At 55.2% G+C, this 17,229-nt stretch overlaps 8 protein-coding genes across 8 annotated transcripts; 4 read left to right on the top strand and 4 right to left on the bottom strand.

The window, feature by feature from the left end:
- Positions 1 to 139: 139 nt before the first annotated feature.
- PFLUO_LOCUS5771 (DNA repair protein rad14) lies at positions 140 to 1,210 on the bottom strand (the record flags this gene model as incomplete). The annotated part of the gene is made up of 2 exons (XM_073783248.1): positions 140 to 555; positions 613 to 1,210. 2 exons carry the CDS (start codon positions 1,208 to 1,210, stop codon positions 140 to 142), a joined length of 1,014 nt encoding a protein of 337 aa, XP_073639822.1.
- A 345-nt stretch (positions 1,211 to 1,555) lies between these two features.
- Positions 1,556 to 2,622, bottom strand: PFLUO_LOCUS5770 (uncharacterized protein; the record flags this gene model as incomplete). The annotated part of the gene is made up of 2 exons (XM_073783247.1): positions 1,556 to 2,019; positions 2,070 to 2,622. 2 exons carry the CDS (start codon positions 2,620 to 2,622, stop codon positions 1,556 to 1,558), a joined length of 1,017 nt encoding a protein of 338 aa, XP_073639821.1.
- Positions 2,623 to 4,492: 1,870 nt separating this feature from the next.
- Positions 4,493 to 6,914, top strand: PFLUO_LOCUS5769 (uncharacterized protein; the record flags this gene model as incomplete). Its single annotated transcript, XM_073783246.1, has 4 exons — positions 4,493 to 4,727; positions 4,780 to 5,688; positions 5,741 to 6,139; positions 6,190 to 6,914. 4 exons carry the CDS (start codon positions 4,493 to 4,495, stop codon positions 6,912 to 6,914), a joined length of 2,268 nt encoding a protein of 755 aa, XP_073639820.1.
- A 587-nt stretch (positions 6,915 to 7,501) lies between these two features.
- Positions 7,502 to 10,111, bottom strand: PFLUO_LOCUS5768 (uncharacterized protein; the record flags this gene model as incomplete). Its single annotated transcript, XM_073783245.1, has 3 exons — positions 7,502 to 8,509; positions 8,559 to 9,499; positions 9,553 to 10,111. The coding sequence occupies 3 exons, from the start codon at positions 10,109 to 10,111 to the stop codon at positions 7,502 to 7,504; spliced, it is 2,508 nt and encodes an 835-aa protein (XP_073639819.1).
- A 605-nt stretch (positions 10,112 to 10,716) lies between these two features.
- Positions 10,717 to 12,381, top strand: PFLUO_LOCUS5767 (tRNA (adenine(58)-N(1))-methyltransferase non-catalytic subunit trm6; the record flags this gene model as incomplete). The annotated part of the gene is made up of 2 exons (XM_073783243.1): positions 10,717 to 10,802; positions 10,854 to 12,381. The coding sequence occupies 2 exons, from the start codon at positions 10,717 to 10,719 to the stop codon at positions 12,379 to 12,381; spliced, it is 1,614 nt and encodes a 537-aa protein (XP_073639818.1).
- A 151-nt stretch (positions 12,382 to 12,532) lies between these two features.
- Positions 12,533 to 13,392, bottom strand: PFLUO_LOCUS5766 (subunit of the Arp2/3 complex; the record flags this gene model as incomplete). The annotated part of the gene is made up of 6 exons (XM_073783242.1): positions 12,533 to 12,580; positions 12,628 to 12,706; positions 12,764 to 12,876; positions 12,933 to 13,207; positions 13,287 to 13,332; positions 13,387 to 13,392. The coding sequence occupies 6 exons, from the start codon at positions 13,390 to 13,392 to the stop codon at positions 12,533 to 12,535; spliced, it is 567 nt and encodes a 188-aa protein (XP_073639817.1).
- Positions 13,393 to 13,583: 191 nt separating this feature from the next.
- Positions 13,584 to 14,864, top strand: PFLUO_LOCUS5765 (Subunit of heteropentameric Replication factor C (RF-C); the record flags this gene model as incomplete). The annotated part of the gene is made up of 3 exons (XM_073783241.1): positions 13,584 to 13,711; positions 13,765 to 13,852; positions 13,905 to 14,864. The coding sequence occupies 3 exons, from the start codon at positions 13,584 to 13,586 to the stop codon at positions 14,862 to 14,864; spliced, it is 1,176 nt and encodes a 391-aa protein (XP_073639816.1).
- Positions 14,865 to 15,526: 662 nt separating this feature from the next.
- On the top strand, positions 15,527 to 16,960 carry PFLUO_LOCUS5764 (uncharacterized protein; the record flags this gene model as incomplete). The annotated part of the gene is made up of 1 exon (XM_073783240.1): positions 15,527 to 16,960. The coding sequence occupies one exon, from the start codon at positions 15,527 to 15,529 to the stop codon at positions 16,958 to 16,960; it is 1,434 nt and encodes a 477-aa protein (XP_073639815.1).
- Positions 16,961 to 17,229: the final 269 nt, after the last annotated feature.

Here is a 17,229-nt window from a genome sequence, read left to right as displayed (position 1 = left end):
CTAGTAGTCCATCTTGATTGGGGATTCAAGGTGAAGTATACGGCGAGATCACTCAACCTTAACGAACAATGATTCAGGGCTGGGACATGCAATTCGTATTCTCATGGGCTCATCAGATCAATAGACATATGGTACAATGCTAGAACTCCAGTTCTTCCACCTCCATGCCACAATCCACACACGTTTTGACCGGAATGCCGGTTTCCGGGTTGTCAACTGGCCGGCCCCATTGATGGACGTGTTTGCGCCCATTGCTGAGGTCGTCACCAAACTCTCCTCCCGATGCACCTTGTCGACTGCGCCGGTAGGCTTCGACGCGCGTGCGTTTCTTCAGGTCCTGCAACTTGGTCTTGAATTTGGCCTCTCGCCGCCGTTTCTTATCACTCTCGCGTTGCTCAAACTCGGCGTCCAGCGCTTCCGCAGAGCCCCATTTTCTGGACGAAAGTGCATATTCTTCGACTTGATATCGAAGATACAGCATCATGTTGTTCCAGGTCGATTTATGCGGGTTGGGACGTTCCAGATGCGGAAGGAGCTCTTCATCCCGAAGCTCCGCTGTTCAGCAGATCCATTAGTCCGTGAAGAAAAACACAGATCAAAAGAGAGACTCACGATCAGTCAGGAGATAGTCCTCCTTTGCCTCCGTCTTGGTCAAGAGGCTGTATTTTTCGGGGTACTTGTCTTTGCAGGAGTGGCAAATGCAACACCGCAACATCTCCTCCCACTTCCAATCAATTTCGAGACTGCCGCATTCACGACACCTTTTCTGCTGACTTTTATCATCCAGGACGCTGAGCCCGGGCTCAAAAGGCCCCTCGCGATTCCGCCGCAACGATTCAAGCAACTGATGGCGTTCCCATTCCTTCTGTGTCATGTGTGCCGGCTTCTGTTCCTTTCCATCCGTTACGTGGAGCGCTTTGTTGAATGGGTCGTCCTCCTGCGTCAAGAATCCGCCCTTGGTATCGGTCATTTTGCTAAAGTCGTAGTCGACGTATCGCGTGAAGTTGCGGGCAGGCTTGATGGCGTCGAGTTCCGACGAGGCCGTATTTGTGCGCGCGTTGCGCATGGTTGCCGGTGGATCTGAGGATGTCATTGAGTTGAAGGAGCGCTTGACGCCGCCAGTGGGATGTGCTGTGCGGGAAGAGGTCGGAGCAGTGGCGACTTTGGCCCGTTCGGCCTCGCGCTGTTCTCGGAGGGCTTTGGCTTTCATGCGGTTGATTTCCTACAAAAACCGCCGTTAGAAAATGGTCACTGGTTTCCGCAGCCCATCATTTGGATGCGAGCACTTACGATTCTTTGCTTTTGCTCTGGCGTCAGCGGAGCCCGAGGGAGCTCCCCTGGTCCCGGACGACCAGTTCGGGATGGGGTCGAAGGTTGATCTGACATGTCGGCAGGCCAGCAGTCACCAGGCTCGGGATTTTCTGAGGGGGACCGGGATGGCGAGAAGAGAAGGAAAAGCAGGAGATCTCCGGCCCTTGAAGAAGGTCGAGTCACGTGACACGCGCGACATCATTGGCGACAAAAGTCTATAGAGAGAGAGGGAGGGAATCACTCGCTATGAGAAGGAAGACCGCCGGTAACCCGCCGTCTGCGAAGAGAGTTCCAAGTCGTCGTTCCGATCTTGGCCATACAGCACCTCACACACGCCCCCCACCGGCACATCCATAACCGCATCGGTGCCTTCGTTCCAGATCTCTTGCCAGCTCACCTTGCGATTCTGAGGACCCATGATCTGATAGGACGTCGCACCCGGTTTCATCTTTGCTGCTCCCCCAGGTCGTCGTCGCGCTTTCCCGTCAATGACTGCGACGTTGGCGACGTCGTCCACAATATTCTCCACGCTATTCATAGGCAGGGTCAAGTAACCGGTGTTGTACGATGCTAGTGCCACGTAGATGTAGATGATCAAAGCCACTAGCCACGCTGGGATTGCCAGCGACCACCAACGGTTGGGATAGTAGTAGATGCCGAGTTGGTGAAGAAACGGGGATGGAAGATACGACCACAGAATGTATATCACTGGCATGGATCAGCATATACAACAAGCCCAATTGTACGTTCAAACTTACAAAACGCCAGAGAGGAAGCCAGATAGAGGACGAAACCGTAGTACTCGTAGGTGGGAACCTTGGGACTGGCCCGCGGGACGGTGGTTGCGCGACGAGCGGACTTGGCGACGGCGGCTTCAGTGTCGTTCGGGGTTTCCACATCGGAGCTGTCCGGCGTCGTTGGGCGCGAGGTGGTGGTTGAGAATGGTGGCCGGAGGAGAGAGGTCAGCGAGGGTGATGGCGGCAGGGGCGTCGGTGGCCGGTTGTAGAAGGGAGGCGCAAAAGCATTGGGTCCATGGAGCGAGCTGTTGGACTGTCGGAGCGAAGGGTGCATTCCAATACCATCATCTTCATCCCCGGAGTCCGAGAACGATTGGTTTTCGGAGTAATGCGATTGGAAGTCGGCATCATCCTCCACCTCGACCTCCTCGTAGCCTGGAGAGGTGACGCTGCCGTCCTCTTCGACGTAGCTTCCTGGCCCATCTGGGGAGGCGAGGTCATCTTCTGACAGGGACGGGAATGGCTGCTTCTCAAAAGGTGCATTGAAAGGCGCCTCTTTTGATGAATCGTCCATCTTGTCTGGCAAAGAGAGAGAGAGAGAGGCAAGCTTCAGTTGTTGACGGGGGCTTTTTCTGCCGGGATGCAACCCACCGCCTTTTCCTTCTACGGTCACCACTCTATAGATGGGTAGCTACACATGGTTCTGCATTCTAATATTGTCTAAGTTGCGCTCTATTATTGGTTTGTCGGATCGGTCCCTTTGATGTGGCTATAGACGATAATAGCAAAAAAATATATAACGATGCCACTGGCATATATGCACCTCATCTATCATCCACAGCGAGGAGGACGCGAACTTGGATTGTCCACGGACCCTCCCATTTGACTGGCAGAGCTTCCTGATCATCTCTTTCGTCTTATGTACGACCCCCGTCAATGCATGGTTCGCCAAGACACGGGCCACCACCGCATCTGTCTTTGGGTCGTGCCTCCCTGACTCTAGTAGATCTCCGAGGATTTGACAGCGACAGGTCCCATATGGTCGCCGTGACATCAGAGTGTTGATCCGATCCCCTGATGGTAGTTGGACGACACATCGAATCCCGTCCAGATCAAGAAACGGGACATCTCTCAAATCATCCCCATTGGGGCTGGTGCATTAGGCGTCACACACCAGCCTCCGGAATGTGCAGTGCTGCCATCACCACCAGAGAAGAGGGCGCCCCTTGCGTTCAGTCCGAAAGTCCAAGTCCTGTCAAGCCAGTCCCACGAGCATGGGTGGTGAACAATGACGACGCCAACCGCTTCTCACCCACTCAGTCAGCCCTATTGCATCAGCCACAAGATCGGGTGCTGTAGGACACCCAAAGCCATGAACTCTGCAGCCCCGATCATCATCCCGCACTGACATTGTGTGTGGCCATCGGCTCGAATCACCTTGCACTGCTGCGGGTCACACGCCAATAGGAAGTCTTGTCCCGAGATGGCAGTTCGTGGTGCTCGGTGCATGGATCGGCGCTCCGGCTGCTGAGTTCAGGGGTTGTGAACTACTAGCTAGGCCGTCATCAATTCCGATCGACACGTCTCCACTCAATAGTGTCCTTCCTCCGGGAGGTATTGTGCCTGGGCCTGGCACGGGTTTTTGCCGCCATGTCTTTAGATCGAGAGCAGAGCGTCGATGCCGAGTTCCAGGAATCCGATCCTAGTCCTCCACTGTCCGGGATGCTGGACAGACAGCAAGATCGGCACATCCTAGCATGGTAATCCCTCATCGTGTCCCGGCATTTGGGTTCGATGGGCTCCACCGATCAAGGATTGGCCGGCGGGCGATCTATGTATGGCAGCCTACCTCCTTTCGAGTGACAGGTCAAAAAAGGACATGCATGCTCGGTGGAGAGGGAGGGGGGACGGGCCGACGCAATGCTTTTTTTTTTGTCTTCAAGCGAATATTATTAGGAGCCAAATTCCTCCTTTATCATCTTGGCTGCTCAGTCTCACCGTGTTCTGCGGAAATAGGTGCTCGCCATGTCGAGTCCTAATATTGTATGTGGCCCCGTCCAGCCGGAAAGCACACACACACTCTCTGACCTTGCTTGCAGAATCCCAACAATGACCCAAATGTCGGCTCATCTCGTGGCGGCCCCCAGTCGACCACGGGCGAATTGGCTGCTGGGGCCACTGGTGCCAGTGGCTCGTCGCTCTCGGCGTTTGTGACGACTTTGGTCCCGGCGTTGATTATTGCCGCCTTTTGGTTTCTATTGTTTCTGATCTGCCGACGAACACAACGCCGATGGTACGCACCGAGATCTCACCTGCCGGATTTCCATGATCAGTAAGTAGCATCTCTTGCATTCACTGTGGCAAGCAGCTAAGATGTGCCCTCCAGCCAGCGGAGTCCTGAATTGCCTACAGGCTGGATCGATTGGTTTGGAACCTTTTTCAAGATGGAGGACAACCATGTGCTTCACCACTCCTCCTTGGATGGGTATCTGTTCCTGCGGTTTCTGCGCGTACTGTGCACGATCTCCTTTGTCGGAATGCTCATCACATGGCCCATTCTGCTCCCGATTCATGCCACTGGCGGCAATGGGAACAGCCAGCTCAACAGTCTCAGCTTCAGCAATATCGCGAACCCCACTAAGTACTATGCCAACGTTTTGGTGGGGTGTGTCTACTTCAGTTAGTGCCAAAGGTTCTGTCGTATCTTGGAGCAAGGCTGACCGTGCCCCAGCGTTTGTGTTCTACGTGGTGACCCGGGAGAGCTTGTTTTATGCGAATCTGCGCCAGGCCTATCTTAACTCCCCCGCCTACTCTTCTCGAATGTCGTCGAGAACGGTGCTCTTCATGAACGTGCCACCCGATTACAGGAACGAAAAGAGGCTGCGACAAGTATTTGGCGATTCAATCCGTCGGATCTGGATCACATCAGAATGCGAGGAGCTGGACAAGTTGGTCACCGAGCGTGACAAATTCTCTTACAAACTAGAAGGGGCCGAAACCAAGCTGATCAGAAAGGCGAACAAGTACCGAATTGATGCTTTGAAGAAAGGGAAGACCTCTGCCGACACATGCCAGGATTGCGAGTCGAACGATCCCTTTGCAAACACCACTGTCAAGCGGCCCACCCACCGGCTCAAACTATTATTTGGCAAGAAAGTTGACTCTATCCACTGGTATCGGTCGGAACTGGCCAGGGTGACCGAGGAGGCTACAGTTCTCCAACAGAAGCACCTCGAAGGCGAGGCTAAGCAGTTGTCTGCCGTTTTTATCGAATTCAGCTCGCAATCTCAAGCTCAGGTTGCGCTGCAGACTTTATCTCACCATCAGCCCTTCCACATGGCACCACGCTTCATTGGTATCTCGCCGCAGGAGGTTGTCTGGGGGGCATTGAATCTCAGCTGGTGGCAACGTATTGTTCGCCGGTTCGCTGTCCAGGGAGGAATCGCTGCATTGGTCATCTTCTGGTCGTTTCCCGCTGCCGTCGTCGGTGCCATCTCGAACATTACCTACCTTTGCAAGTTGCTTCCGTTCCTGGGGTGGATTCTCCATCTCCCCTCGATTCTGAAGGGCGCTATTCAAGGACTGCTGCCGTCGGCTGCTCTGGTTTTGCTGATGTCTTTGGTGCCAATTATCTGTCGAAGTAAGCATTCTTCTCCACCTGTTGTTCAACTCCACTAATGGTAACCCGCAAGTCTGCGCTCGCAAAGCAGGAGTGCCCTCACTGGCGCGAGTGGAGCTTTTCACTCAAAGCGCCCATTTCGTCTTCCAAGTGGTCCAAGTCTTCCTGGTGACGACCCTAACATCGGCTGCGTCGGCGGCCACGGAGCAGATTATCAGGAATCCTCTTTCTGCCAAGGACCTTCTGGCCAAGAATCTTCCCAAAGCAACCAATTTTTATATTTCCTATTTCCTCCTGCAAGGGCTGAGCACCAGCTCACTTGCTCTGGTCCAAGTTGGCAGCGCCTTGGTGTTCAAGTTCATCACCACTTTCTTTGCGTACTCTCCGCGCCATCTTTTCGAGCGTTGGGCAGAGCTCGGCGGCGTGAGCTGGGGAAATGTCTTTCCCGTTTTCACGAACATGGGTGTGATTGGTAAGGAACTATCTTGTATTTTTCTGATACACCAAGCTAACGGATTCTAGCACTGGCATACTCCTGCATTGCGCCGCTGATTCTCGCTTTTTCCTTTATTGGCTTGTATTTGGTGTATCAAGCCTACCGATATAATTTCCTGTTTGTATACGACCTCAACATCGACACCAAGGGCCTCGTGTACCCACGAGCGCTGCAACATCTCCTCACTGGCGTCTACCTGGCTGAAATCTGCCTGATCGGCCTATGTGCAATCAAAGGTGCCATTGGGCCTGTGGTCATCATGGTACTATTTACCATTGGGACACTTTTGGCTCATATGTCCCTCAACGAAGCGGTAGCCCCGCTGAACACGTATCTGCCGAGGACCCTGGATGCAGAAGAGGAAGAACTGCTAGCAAAGGAAGATGCCGTGGCCGAGATCAACGAATCGCGCCGCCAATCACGGCGCGCAGCGGCAATCTGGAATTGGTTCCACCCGAACGTGCACAAAGACTATGCCAAACTATGCCGCAAGGTACGGCGCAACATTGCCCCAATCCAGTATACTCCAGAGCAGATGAGCACAGCGTACTACGAACCGTGCATCGCGTCGCCTCCAGCGACGCTATGGATCCCGCGTGACCGGTGGGGATTCAGTCACCACGAAGTCAGTGAGACGGATCCGATTATCCCCATTACGGATGAGGGTGCCCACCTGGACAATAAGAACAAGATCATCTGGGATAAATATGACCCGAAACTCCCGTTACGGGAGAGGAAGACTCTTTATTAATGATTTCCTTTTGTTCATGTTTGATGAGGGCTTTTTTTCGTTTCTTGTACAATACAATATCGCGGCCTTTGGGTAACTCGGCGCATGGGATGATTGGCCGGTCTCGGAATAGTGGGTGCTTTATTGAGTAGAATGGACTCGGAACATAGTCAGATATATTCATTTCTTCTCATATCCTCCCTGAGTGACAGATCCTACTCCGAGTATATCACGCAAGGAGGTAGACTCCGTAAGCAGCAGATCAAGGACCTCGCTGCGCCGTGTCAGGTCTATCTCCACCACTGTGGCGCTCGCTGCAAGACGAAGAATAGCGGGGAATAGATCCGTGGTGGATTAGGAGCACAATTCAGGAGGTTTTGTTCTCAAATATTGTTTCAAATATTCTAAGCTGCAAGGTTAACCATTTGACCCCAAATCTCTGACTGCAGGGCCATGCATCACTTCATCAAATTCGTTCCGTCATCAACAAACGCCGCTAGCTAGATGAAAAAAAAAGGATCAAAAAAGTGTGTTCAGCGAGGAGAAAAGAAGGAAAAAAGCGTTATTGCGCCGAAGCAACGGCAAAAGATACTGATCGTATGGATAAATCACATAACGATGCAATCTTTGTTCCGATCTCGATTTCGATCATAATGCCCCGCGGGGACGGGACCCGGAGATCGGCGAGGGAGGTGGCCTTGCGAGTGCCGATTTCGACTCGTCGGTGTATCCGGGTATCTCCTCTGCTGTGGTGGTAAATATGCCGGGCGATTGGCCGCCTGTTCGTACGAAGGAGGAGGGGCGTTGGGGTCGTTCGGATCAGGGCCAGTGGCCGGTTGGGCAGCACTGGATGTCCGGTTGGGTGGATTGGTCATGCTAGGGGAAGGTTGACTGGAGGTACGGCGACCGTTCCCGGCATTCTCACGTTGTTCTTCCTCTTGAAACTGGAGAGAAAGCGCGTAGGCATAATCTGCATCGCTCTGCTCCTGGGAAGATAGCTTCCCTTCCGGATCTTCACCCGTAGCAGGAGGGCGGTTGGCAGTTGTACTAGATGTGCGTGGACCAGCAGGATCGGAGGTGGCCGATGGGTCGTTCCCAACAGGACGAAAGTCACCAGAGAGAAACCCTGCGTTGAAACCGGTTACATCGACGAGGGATTCCCAAACGACCTCGGCGTGGTTTGCATAGCCTGCGTCGGTGACCAGACTGTAGAGTTGATGCGACGTTGGATGCTTGTAAAGGGTAGAGAAATGGTCGTTGCGGAAGAGGATGGAGACTGAGCCGGGAGCCAATTTTGACGTTAGTTGCGTCAGACCGAAGGGACTTAATTGCGTGGCGGTTTCGATGCCCACAAACGACAGGATCGTTTGGATGTCTGCCATAGCCTGCTCTTCCTCTGATGTGAGAGACTCATCACGCATTACGCGCTCCTCGAGCTCTTGTTTGCGGAATTGCAAGAGCTGGATATCCTCATGATATTGAGCGACTCGAGTCATGGCTTCGTGAGTCGGACTAGACCATGAAGCAAGCCAGCCATGGATCAAAGGCACCCTGAATGTACTATACAGTCGAAGGTCGCTAGTTTGAAAAAACGAGCCTAATGAGTCGGCAGATTCCTGGCAACAGATCAGTTGTCATACTTTCAAGATTGCACGTAGTGCTCACCAGAGTCAAGCGCGGGTTGACATTCATGCCGGTATGCAACATGGTCAAGAATTGGGCTAGGGCTTCAATATCCGGAAACTCCTCATCGGGACTCAGACACATGGTCAATTCCTCGAACATTGCTTCAATCAGCAGCCCCAACGAGATTTGCTCGCGGGTTTGCAGCGCTTTGAGAATCGGCGTTGGTGTTTTAGGGTCGGCGCGCAGCACTAAAGCATTGATCAATGCAAGCAGTGGGCATGGCCCGTTCTTGTTCTGAACAAGAATTGAGGATTCCTGCAGTTGGTCCATCTGGTCTTTCCAGTTGACATGTCGAATGGCATAAGTCTCGGACCTTTGCTCTTTCTGTCGCGCGGCCTCTGCAGCAGAGATGCTCGTCCTTTGCGCCGACAACTTTTGCAGCTCCGTATTGACCTTGGAGAAATACGAGGCCCTTTCTAGCTCTGGGGTGTCCAAAAGCTCCCTTTCGTTGGTCCCATCGCCGCCGCCCTCGGATGAGTACACAGACGATGCGGCACCGTAAGACCTAGTTTCGACGCCTAGGTGATCCGTGCCATCGAAATCAATGAGTTCGTGGGAGGTTGCCGTGGTTGCACTGGAGATTGTGGCCGACGGGGTATGGATTCCGGCTTCTGAGGTGAGTTTGCTGGGAGCGTGCGGTTGTTGGGTCTGCTGTGCGTCGAATGGGTCTTTATTGGATAGGTCGGGGGTCACAACAACGGATGGGGTATATGGGTTTGTTTTTTCCCCTTCAAAGTAAATCGACTGGGGGTCCGAGTACTGCCTGGCCGGTTGAGCCGGGAATTGGCTATCCGGACCGTGCTGATGGTCACCCGGGAGCCCAGGATCTTGCGCAGAGGAAGCTTGACGGTCAGCCCACGTCTCTTGTTCGTGCTTGTCCCAAAGAGACAGTCGTGCGGTCATGGGAATATAGCCTTCCGCTGCAGAAGATGTTAGTGTCAGGCATTTCCAGGACGTGGGTGCCTGAACGTACATTGGCTAAGCGGCCCACTACTAGACGTGGCATGCGAATCACGCTGGCTCTCGTCGCTCAGGTCCTGGCCGGGCTGCGACGTCCGCGGCTTCAGGAACGGATTATTCGACCGCAACTGCACCGGGGGCACCCCGTTGGAGGGATCTGGAGTTGATCCGCGCCATTCATCGGCTGCCGGCCCTGGTTGTGGACCGGCCCGCAGGACGGCCGGAACCAAGTGGCCGCTACCATCCGATGTTGTTTCTTCCTGCGCGGAACCCGGGCGATGCTGAGCCGTTCGATCCTGAATGTCATCGGGCCAGGGGCTTTGGGGGTATCCGGTGGGTGAACCCATCGGGGACTTTTGTGCTTCTTCGAGCGGCATGAGGTCGAACGCGGGTGATGTATTGAGGTCGGGGGAGTATATAGAGTCCTGGGAGGGGATGCGATTCAGGCGCGCGAGCTGTCCGGGCGAGGGAAGAGAGCTCGCGGGGGAAGTGGTCGACCGAGGCTCGGACCGCGTAGTCCACTTGTTGGAGATGTTCTCAAGACGTGGTGGGGGCGACTTGCGTAGCACCATGAAGTCGGGTCCGCTAAGTCGGGATGTACTAGTACTAGATGGGATGACACTGGGGCGATTTTGGGCGGGATATTTTTAGCCAGCAAGAGCCGCAAGCACATCAGGCTGAAAGTGATGGAAAGAACCCCAAGAAGATGTCCCCAGTCATGCCAGAAACAAAGCACAACGCCCTATGCGTAGGGGGGTTGACGTCTGATGTAGTCCCAGGAAAGTGAGCCATCAGGTACGGACACATCGAAGACGCGCGGGATGGTCTGCAGGGGCTGAGATCCAAGCGCCGAGATGTGTCACCAATCAGAGATGTTGGCGGCTCTCGGCTAGGGAGTTCAGTCTGTTGTAGATGAGGAGGGCGAGCAAGGCTCAGCACAGGTGGGCCATGCCCTGGAGAAGAGCCGAGCGAACACAACAATGATGAGATGGAGCCAGGCATCCACTTTTTGCGGCGGGGGAAGATCGGTAACATACGTCACGTACCGTATCGGGGAAACCTAAATCCGGAGACAGACCGCCCGGTCGGTGATTGGTCGGAGCTGGACTCGGCTGCAAAAAAGTTCCCAAGACGAAGCAGCCGATGGTGATTGCGGTCGCATGAGTACCTGCCGAGCATGCATTCCTACATTCGGCCAGACCAGTTTGTGGCCCTCCGGCTGCCGTCGGACATGCTGAAGATTGTCAAGCTCATCCCAGATACGTGAGTGGACCCCGCGGCCGAACCTGACCGGTACTGATGGATGCGATGCAGAACCGTCAACTTGGGCAAATATGGCTTATTCCCGGCAAACCAGATAATCGGACGGCCGTTCTACTTGACATATGAAATTGACAGCCCGGACGAGAAGGATGGCCATGTGCTGCGGGCCGTCTCCGCCGCCGAACTGCATGCCGAAGCTCTCATCGCAGACGCCGACGTCGACGGAGAGGCCGACGGCCTGGAGCAAGAGGAGGGGACCCCGATGCGCTCCAATCGGGAGACGGTCGACGATGCATCGACGCAGCGATTGACGGTGCAGGAGATCGAAGAGCTGAAGAAGACGGCCACGGGGGCGGGCCGAGAGATCGTCGAGAAAATCTTGGAGTCGCACTCGGCATTGGACCAAAAGACGGCCTTCTCGCTGGCCAAGTACACCTTACGGAAGCGCAAGAAGTTCATCAAGCGGTTTACCATCTTCCCGATGGACGTGAGTTTGCTCACCAACTATATTCTGGAGGGACGGGATGCCGCGAGAACCTTGGAGCTGCGGGACGAACATATCGGTCTGCTCGGGTGTCTGGGCAATGTACACCACGGTGGAAATCTTGCGCTGGACTCAAGTCCTGTGCCCAAGCCGAATAGTCGGTACTTCGTGGTCGACGATACCGGTGGCCTCGTTGTGGCGGCAATGGCCGAGCGCATGGGCATTCTATACCCCCGGGATGAGGACGAGGCGGATGAGGACGAGCAACAGCACACACCCAACAAGCGTCCTCGTCCAGCCCCAATGTCTGCATCCGGCAACACTATCACCGTCGTCCACTCCTACTCACAACCGAACCTATCCCTCTTGAAATACTTTGGCTATGACACGGACAAGCCCGATGAATCACATCCTCTCCACACCCATCTCAAATCGATCAGCTGGATGCAACTGATTGACCCCATGGCGGATCCCATCTACGAAAACGAGCCACCCGTCCTCTCGGCATCGGAGCTAGAAAGTTTCAAGCAGAGCAAACGCAGTGCATATTTCCACAAGCGCAATCGATGGGAAAAGGTCAAGAGCGTGGTGGATGAGGCGCGAGATGGTGGATTTGATGGACTCATTGTCAGCACCCTGATGGAGCCAGCAGGCATTCTCAAACATCTGGTGCCACTGCTTGCCGGGTCGGGCTCTGTCGCCGTATATTCACCAACCATCGAGCCACTCACTCAACTGATGGACATGTACTCCACAGCTCGGAGGACGGCATTCATCCACCGGAGGCGGGAAATCGAGACCCAAGGTGGCTCAGACGCCGAGTTGAATGAAGAGTTTGAACTCGACCCCACCATTCTGCTCCCTCCCAACCTGCACACTTTGCGCGTGCGCCAGTGGCAAGTCCTGCCCGGCCGTACCCACCCCCTCATGTCCAGCCGTGGCGGCGCAGAGGGCTATCTCTTCCATGGACTTCGCGTGTTCCCAAGTACACAGAAGATCCAGGCCGCAGGCGCCTTCCGGAAACGACGGAAGGTGACCAGCACGGCTACCCCGGGCAGTGATTCAGATGTCGAGATGGCATCGACATCTGTTTAAAAGTCATTAGATTCACACTGTACCAATATAACGATTCCATCTTTTAGACCTGTTACGCAGAGAGTGAGTGGGGCGGAGTAGTATCACAATTCCATTTCATGCGCTGAATCTTCGAAAGAAAGTACAAATGTATAGCAAATGCGGGCATCATCTACAGGCTCTTCCCCATGAACTTTCTCTTTGTGAAACTCAGCCAGAACTGCGGATATTGTTAGCGACCTTCCAATGACCTCGAATGGAGCTTACCTTTGACGGCCCGACTCCGCCAGCGTATAGTCGAGCATGTAGCCGGATGGCGATTTCCTGTCGCACTTGTGAGAGGTACCTAGGAGGGAAACCGGTCAGAGCGATAATTGATCAGACACACGAGGTATAGACCTACTGCCGAAGACTCTCTGCGTCTTGGCGGTCGCGTGGGGGCTCAAAGGCCTGGTTGAGCGGGAACGAGACATCACCGGGGACGGCGAAGTTTTCGAGGGCGGCGTTGATGAGGGCCTAGGCGTCTCCATGTCAGGACTTTTGTCTCTTGCGGCGAATCATTTCATGCCTACCTTCTCCGCATCCCGGGCGGCCATGGTTGGCTTGACTTTGCCGAGACACTCGCTGACGAAGAGGGTTCCATAGATGAGCATACGGTCAGCCGGACCGTTGATCTCAAAGTTGCGAAACAAGACATTGGCCCGGAAGAGCGACAGGATCTCGTCGACACAGTCGTAGGATTCGTTGTCCGGGGCGACGTCGATGTCGGGGGTGTTGGGAGGGAGCTGGGGGAGCGTGTATGCGGGACCCCGAGTGCGAGTGCGCAGAGGCAGGATTGGGAAGTTCCCTGGAGAGCAGCATCACGGTCAATTCGACGGTGTTCTGGAGTAAGGTGGGCTGCGCCGGGGCGGGGAGGGGATCGATACCTATGACGGGGACATCGCGGTCCTCCAAGAAGATGGAGTGGTACGCCTGATGGACAGTATTAGTAGTGTGAGCTACAAACATCCCGAACACAGAACTGACCGGCATTGTGAATGGTAAGGTGTGTAGGATTGAGAGAGAGAAGTCGAGGCGGTGTTGGAGGAATAATGGGTGGGGACTAACTAACACACTCAAGGCAGCATGTCATCGCGGGAGGGGAGGATTTTCCGTCCCGAGCCTCTTTACGCGCCTGATTGATTCACGCGTCGTTTTCTTCTGTATCTGTCGAATTGCCCACCATGTCCGACTACGACGATGAGATGGACGTCGATGCGCCCTCAAAGGATGTCCAGTTCAGCTCGGAGAGTGCTGGCAAGAAGAGAACGGCCGCCGACCTGCCGGTGGAAGCTCAAGATAATCTGCCCTGGTCAGCCATGCTCCCTAGATGAACTCACGACTTCGACACTAATGCCTGCACAGGGTCGAAAAGTATCGGCCAACCACGCTAGATGATGTCTCTGGCCACCAGGACATCCTCGCGACCATCAATCGCTTCGTCGAAGCAAATGTATTTGCTATCTCGCTCCATTAGGGAAGCGGCATACTAATCAACATGATAGCGACTCCCTCATCTTCTTCTCTACGGCCCGCCCGGCACCGGCAAGACCTCCACGATCCTCGCGCTGGCACGACGGATATACGGAAACAAGAATATGCGGCAGATGGTGCTGGAGCTGAACGCCAGTGACGACCGTGGCATTGATGTGGTGCGCGAGCAGATCAAGACGTTTGCCAGCACGAAACAGATCTTCTCCATGGCACCCCAGTCCACCGCCGGCACTTCTCTCGCTGGATTCAAGCTGATCATCCTCGACGAGGCCGATGCCATGACGTCGGCCGCTCAAATGGCTCTCCGCCGGATCATGGAGCGGTACACGGCCAATACGCGATTCTGCATTATCGCCAACTACACCCACAAGCTCGCGCCCGCGCTGCTATCACGATGCACGCGGTTCCGATTCAGCCCACTCAAAGAGGCCGACATCCGCACTCTCGTCGACCAAGTGATCGAAAAGGAGCAGGTCCGCATCCAACCCGAGGCAGTGGACAGTCTCGTCACCCTCAGCAAAGGTGATATGCGACGAGCTTTGAACGTCCTGCAAGCCTGCCATGCCAGCAGCATGCCGCTGCCGACCAAAAACCAAACCGAACCCCGGCCGGAACCTGAGACGATCACCAACGGGACCATCTACGACTGCATCGCGGCGCCACACCCGGCCGATATCCAACAGATCATGACTACGATCCTATCGACCAGCGATGTGACCTCGTGCCTGAACACGGTGCAGACGCTCAAGTCGACCAAGGGTCTGGCGCTAGCTGATATTCTATCTGCATTGGCAGATCAACTACAGCAACTCGAAGTCCCCGCCCAGACTCGTATTGCCTGGCTAGAGGGTCTGGCCGAGATCGAGTGGAGGCTAGCAGGTGGTGGGTCCGAGGCCGTTCAGACCGGGGGCATGGTTGGGGTGGTGCGCATCGGGTGTGAGCTGATGGGCGATAAGGGTGTGGCGGTATGACCCCGGGGTGGGGGGGAAGCAAACGGGACATTTACATACATAGTGATGAATCAGAATTTCGGAACCATTTTACAGATCGAAATGCTTATTTACCTAAACCATCGAGCCTGCGATTCTCACTAACCCCATGGTATATCCGAATCCACGAGGACGAGCGACCATCTCCAGTCCTCTCCCCGATGAAGAAACTAGCGGTCGGACTGCAGAACCGGCATACCGCGGCGTTTTACGGCAGCACTTACTGGTTGGGGTGAAGTCGGGGTTCGCTGCAGGTCGACCGGGGGCCTCCGGGAGAAAAATTGCTAATGGGATGGGCCTTAGCGGACAAGTCTGGCCCGCAGTTGGCGCGCTGGCAAGAGACGCTGGAGCACGACGCACTCCACCGCGGGCACCGATTGGCCCTAACTGGCCGCTGCAGGCTCAGCATGCCTAAGTTAGTCAAAAATGGCACGGCTTGAACCAGAAATCCCCGCCGGAAAGCGGTATGGCCGTATAGGTTGATTGGTTGCATGACCGTCGGGGTGTTTTTCCGCAGACTGACTCTGAAGTGAGGATCTAGTGGGAGAATAGAGAAGGAAAAGCACTGATAAAGACGGGGCTCCCCCACCCATCTGGGTTCGTTCGCTTTCTCGTCCTGCAGGATTATTCCGACTTCCTCAATAATGCGCACTTCGTTTCAGTCCGGCCTCCTGCTGGCCTCCATGATGGCACCGCTGGCTTCGGCCGAGCGTGTGGTGGGTGCATACATCTTCGCGCGCCACGGTGATCGTACCGCCAAGGTCTCCGGTAACACTGAGCTGACCGACCTGGGCTATCGCGAGGTCTTCGATGCGGGCTCTTTCTACAACGCCCGCTACATCAACAACTCCTCGGCCAAGTACATCGAGGGCATCAGCTCCAATGTCGTCAACCTCACCCAGGTCCAGGCCTCGGCACCTGTGGACGCCGTGCTGCAGAACTCGGGCACGGGCTTCCTGCAAGGCGTGTACCCGCCTGTCGGCGCGACAATGGGCTCGATGAAGCTCGCCAACGGGACGACCGTCCAGTCGCCGCTGCAAGGCTACCAGCTGATTCCGCTATCTGTCGTGGGGGACGGCGACGACAGCGAGGACTCGAGCTGGCTGCAGGGTACCACGAACTGCCCCCAGGCCACCGTCAGTAGCAACAACTATTTCCTCTCGAGCCAGTACATGGAGCTGCTCTCCTCCACCAACGACTTCTATCACTCGCTCTCGCCTATGCTGACCGCGGCCTTCAATGAGTCCTCCACGAATTTTCTGAATGCCTACGAGATCTTCGACTACCTGAATGTCGCACGGATCCACAACTCGTCGGCCAACTTCCCCCATAGTGACCTGCTGAACGACTCGGTGTATCACCAGCTCCTGACCCTGGCCAATGCCCACGAGTACGGCCTGGCCTACAATAAGTCCGAACCCGTGCGAGCTATTGCCGGTGCCATCCTGGCCGGCGAGATCCTGGAGGGCCTCAACGACACCATCACCGGCGCGGGCGAGCTGCTGGGCCTGCAGTTCGGCTCCTACGGTACCTTCCTCTCGTTCTTTGGATTGATGCAACTACCCAAAGCCTCGATTGATTTCACCGGTATTCCGGACTATGCGTCCTCGTTCGTGCTTGAGCTGGTGACCGATGCGCCTGGCACCGGGATGCCGGATACCGATGAGATCAACGTGCGCTTCACCTTCCACAACGGCACCCTCACCGGATCTGACGAGCCGGTGGCCTACCCGTTGTTCGGTACCTCGAACGTGTTGATGTCCTGGTCCGACTTTGTCTCGGAGACCCAGAAGATTGCCGTCACCGACGACACGAACTTGTGCGGCATGTGCGGCCTCACGACGGGCTCGTGCGCGACCTCGAGCTCGTCCGCCTCTAGCACGGCCGACGATTCCTCCTCTGGCTCTGGCGGTATCTCGCGCCCCGTTGCTGGTGTGATTGGCGCCATGGTCACGCTGGCGGTCATTCTGGGTCTGGAGGCGGTCTTCTTCCTGATCGGTGGCTTCACCATCGCCAAGCGGCGCAAGCATGGTGCGGTCGAGAGCAGCACTGGTGCCATGACCGAGGACAAGAAGTAGTTTGTTTGTTTGCCAATTCGTTAGTTGTGCTAGCAACGTAATTTATTTAAGAATCTTGAAACTATAAATCCTGTAGTATACTTCTCACCGCCTTGGGCCTCGGCTTCCCGAGGCCTCTTGTTTCCCTCTTTCCCTTCTTCCCCTTCTTCACACCACTCCCCCACCAACCAACCATGCAACACCACCATGCCCCGCCAACAAATCAATCTAGATCCCTACCGCGACGAGATCATCTCCCTCTTCCAACACGGCATCAGTAGCGACTCTAT

This window comes from Penicillium psychrofluorescens, assembly GCF_964197705.1.
Source record: "Penicillium psychrofluorescens genome assembly, chromosome: 3".
In the NCBI taxonomy this organism is placed as follows: domain Eukaryota; kingdom Fungi; phylum Ascomycota; class Eurotiomycetes; order Eurotiales; family Aspergillaceae; genus Penicillium; species Penicillium psychrofluorescens.
This window is presented reverse-complemented; position numbering and strand designations above follow the sequence as displayed.